This window comes from Pinus tabuliformis, chromosome X (genome assembly GCF_031772625.1).
Source record: "Pinus tabuliformis cultivar Carrire ecotype Pingquan chromosome X, CPIR1, whole genome shotgun sequence".
In the NCBI taxonomy this organism is placed as follows: domain Eukaryota; kingdom Viridiplantae; phylum Streptophyta; class Pinopsida; order Pinales; family Pinaceae; genus Pinus; species Pinus tabuliformis.
This window is the reverse complement of record NC_142308.1, coordinates 109,603,689-109,606,061: the sequence shown is the minus strand read 5'-3', so window position 1 is coordinate 109,606,061 and position 2,373 is coordinate 109,603,689. Positions and strand designations below refer to the sequence as shown.

The following is a 2,373-nucleotide window of genomic DNA, read 5'->3' as shown; positions in this document are numbered from 1 at the left end:
GTTGTTCTACCATTTCAGACTTCCCAAAAACTGTGTTGTTGTATCATTAGGAAGTGTTGTTTAGCTGCATTCCAAATGAGTGAGCCTTTTGCATTGGGCGTTAGTCTGATGAGCTCCTCCTGTGGCCTGTGATTGGCATATTTAGCTGTCCAGATGGCCGCCCATGGTTTGTTGGGGGTGGATAGCCATTGCCACCAGATTTTTGCGCACATTATAGCATTGCTGTGACTGGGGTCTCTCAGTCCAATACCCCCTTGCTCCTTAGGCTTGCATGTAGTGATCCATTTAACCAAAGCCCATTTGCGATTTGTGCCAGTCGCTCCCCAGAGAAAGTTGCGCTGTAAATTCCTTATTCTTTTAATCACCCATTTAGGAGCTGCAAGGATTGAAAAAAGATAGAGCGGCATTGCCTGTAGAACAACCTTGATTAGTACTAGTCTGCTGGCTATATTCAGAGATCTATGAGTCCATGAGTTGAGTCGGTGGTCAAGCTTCTCAAGGAGCAAGCGCCAAGAGGTATGCTTGATAGCCGAGTCAATGAGGGGGGCTCCAAGGTATTTGGATGGGAGGGAGTCAATGGAGAAACCCAGAATACGAGCAATGGCCCTCTGAACAACAGGAGGAGTGTGGAAGAAAAAAATTTGAGATTTGGTTTTATTAATGCTGGTTCCTGAAGCCTCGGTAAAGTCATTCAGCAAGGATTTGTACATTGAAGCTTCTTGAACAGATGGGTACCCGAACAACATGTTGTCATCGACAAACTGCTGATGGGTTATAGCAGGGGAGTTATGGATGGAAAGGCCTTTGATTTGCTGGGAAAGGCGAGCCTGATTAATATGGCATCCTAAACCTTCCGCCATAAGAACAAAGAGGAAAGGCGAGAGAGGATCACCTTGCCGAATGCCTCTTGAGGGACTAAAGGGATGGGATGGAATGCCATTGACAAGGATGGAGAAGAAAGAAGAAGAAATGAGACTTTGAATCCATCATACCCATATTGGAGAGAAACCAAAAGCTATTAGCATTTTTTGTATGTATATCCAACTTAGCTTATCAAAGGCTTTTGACAAGTCCAGCTTGAGAATCATACCTACTTGCTTGGTGTGCTTGAGAGAGTGTATGACTTCGTGCGAGAGGATGATGCCATCCAAGATCTGTCTTCCTTCCACGTAGTCAGATTGTTCAGGCGAAATGAGCAGGGGCAGCAGCGGCTTTAATCTATTGGCTATGACCTTTGATATCACCTTGTAGATTACATTGCATAGAGCAATTGGACGGAACTTGTCTGGGGTAATGTTGCATTCTTCCTTTGGAATGAGCGCAATAAATGTAGAATTGAGAGAGGGCAGAAGCTAGTGCAGTGTGCCTGATTCCTCTATGACTTGCTAGACTTCATCTTTGATTAATTCCCAGAATGCATGGAAGAAGGTGGTTGTGAAGCCATTCGGGCCAGGGGCTTTTCCTTCCTTGAGCTGATGCATTGCAGTGTCTACTTCCTGTTGTTGAATAGGGCGAAGAAGGAGCTTATTGTGTTCTTCAGTAATTATTTTTGGCACATTTCGGGTGATTTTTTCAATGGCTGGCCATCTGTCGTTTTGGGGCTCTTGGTGAACTTTCCGAAAGTAGCTTGTGAATTCTTGCTCAATCTCATCATGCTCTTCTACTCTTTCCCCACCCTGCTTCTGAATGAAAGGGATAGTGTTGTGCAATCTCCGCTGTACTGTTGTTCTATGGAAGAACTTGGTGTTTCTCTCCCCTTCCTTCAGCCACCTTATCCTTTGTTTTTGCTTCCATAATATTTCCTCCTGCTTTCTCCTCTCCTCGAGTTGACTGTGAATGCGTTTCTCCTGTTCCAAAGTTTCTTCGTTGTGTCCCTTTGTGATTATTTTCTGTTGGAGCTGTTCAATTTCCATGTTTAGGTTCTGTTGCGCCTGAAAAATGTTTCCAAATATTTCTTGATTCCAGAGCTTGATATGAGTTTTGAGATACTTGAGTTTCTGTTGAAACTGGTACATTTTGGAGCCTTTAAGCGGATGGAAGTTGTTCCAGGTATTTCTGATGAAGTCTTTGAATGCGGGGTGAGTAAGCCAGAACACTTCAAAGCGGAATGGTCTTTTATTGGCATTGCCCAGTCTTTGCCACTAAAGGGAGATGGGCCAGTGGTCAGAGCCTACGTATGGGAGAATTACTGCCGCTATGTCCCCTCCTAAATGGACCGCATTATCAGACAAGAGGAATCGGTCTAGTTTGGATGCGATTTGATGCCTTCCAGTCCTGTGATTACTCCATGTATGTGTTCCATTACAAAACTGAAAATCGATTAGAGCGTTGTTTTGAATGAACTCCTTGAAGTGTTCATTTTCCTGCTCCATC

General features: G+C 44.2%; 1 protein-coding gene across 1 annotated transcript; it reads right to left on the bottom strand.

The window, feature by feature from the left end:
• Window positions 1-1,385: 1,385 nt before the first annotated feature.
• LOC149138651 (uncharacterized) lies at window positions 1,386-1,913 on the bottom strand. The gene has a single exon (XM_089450441.1). It carries the CDS (start codon window positions 1,911-1,913, stop codon window positions 1,386-1,388), a length of 528 nt encoding a protein of 175 aa, XP_089306567.1.
• Between the last annotated feature and the right edge of the window lie 460 nt (window positions 1,914-2,373).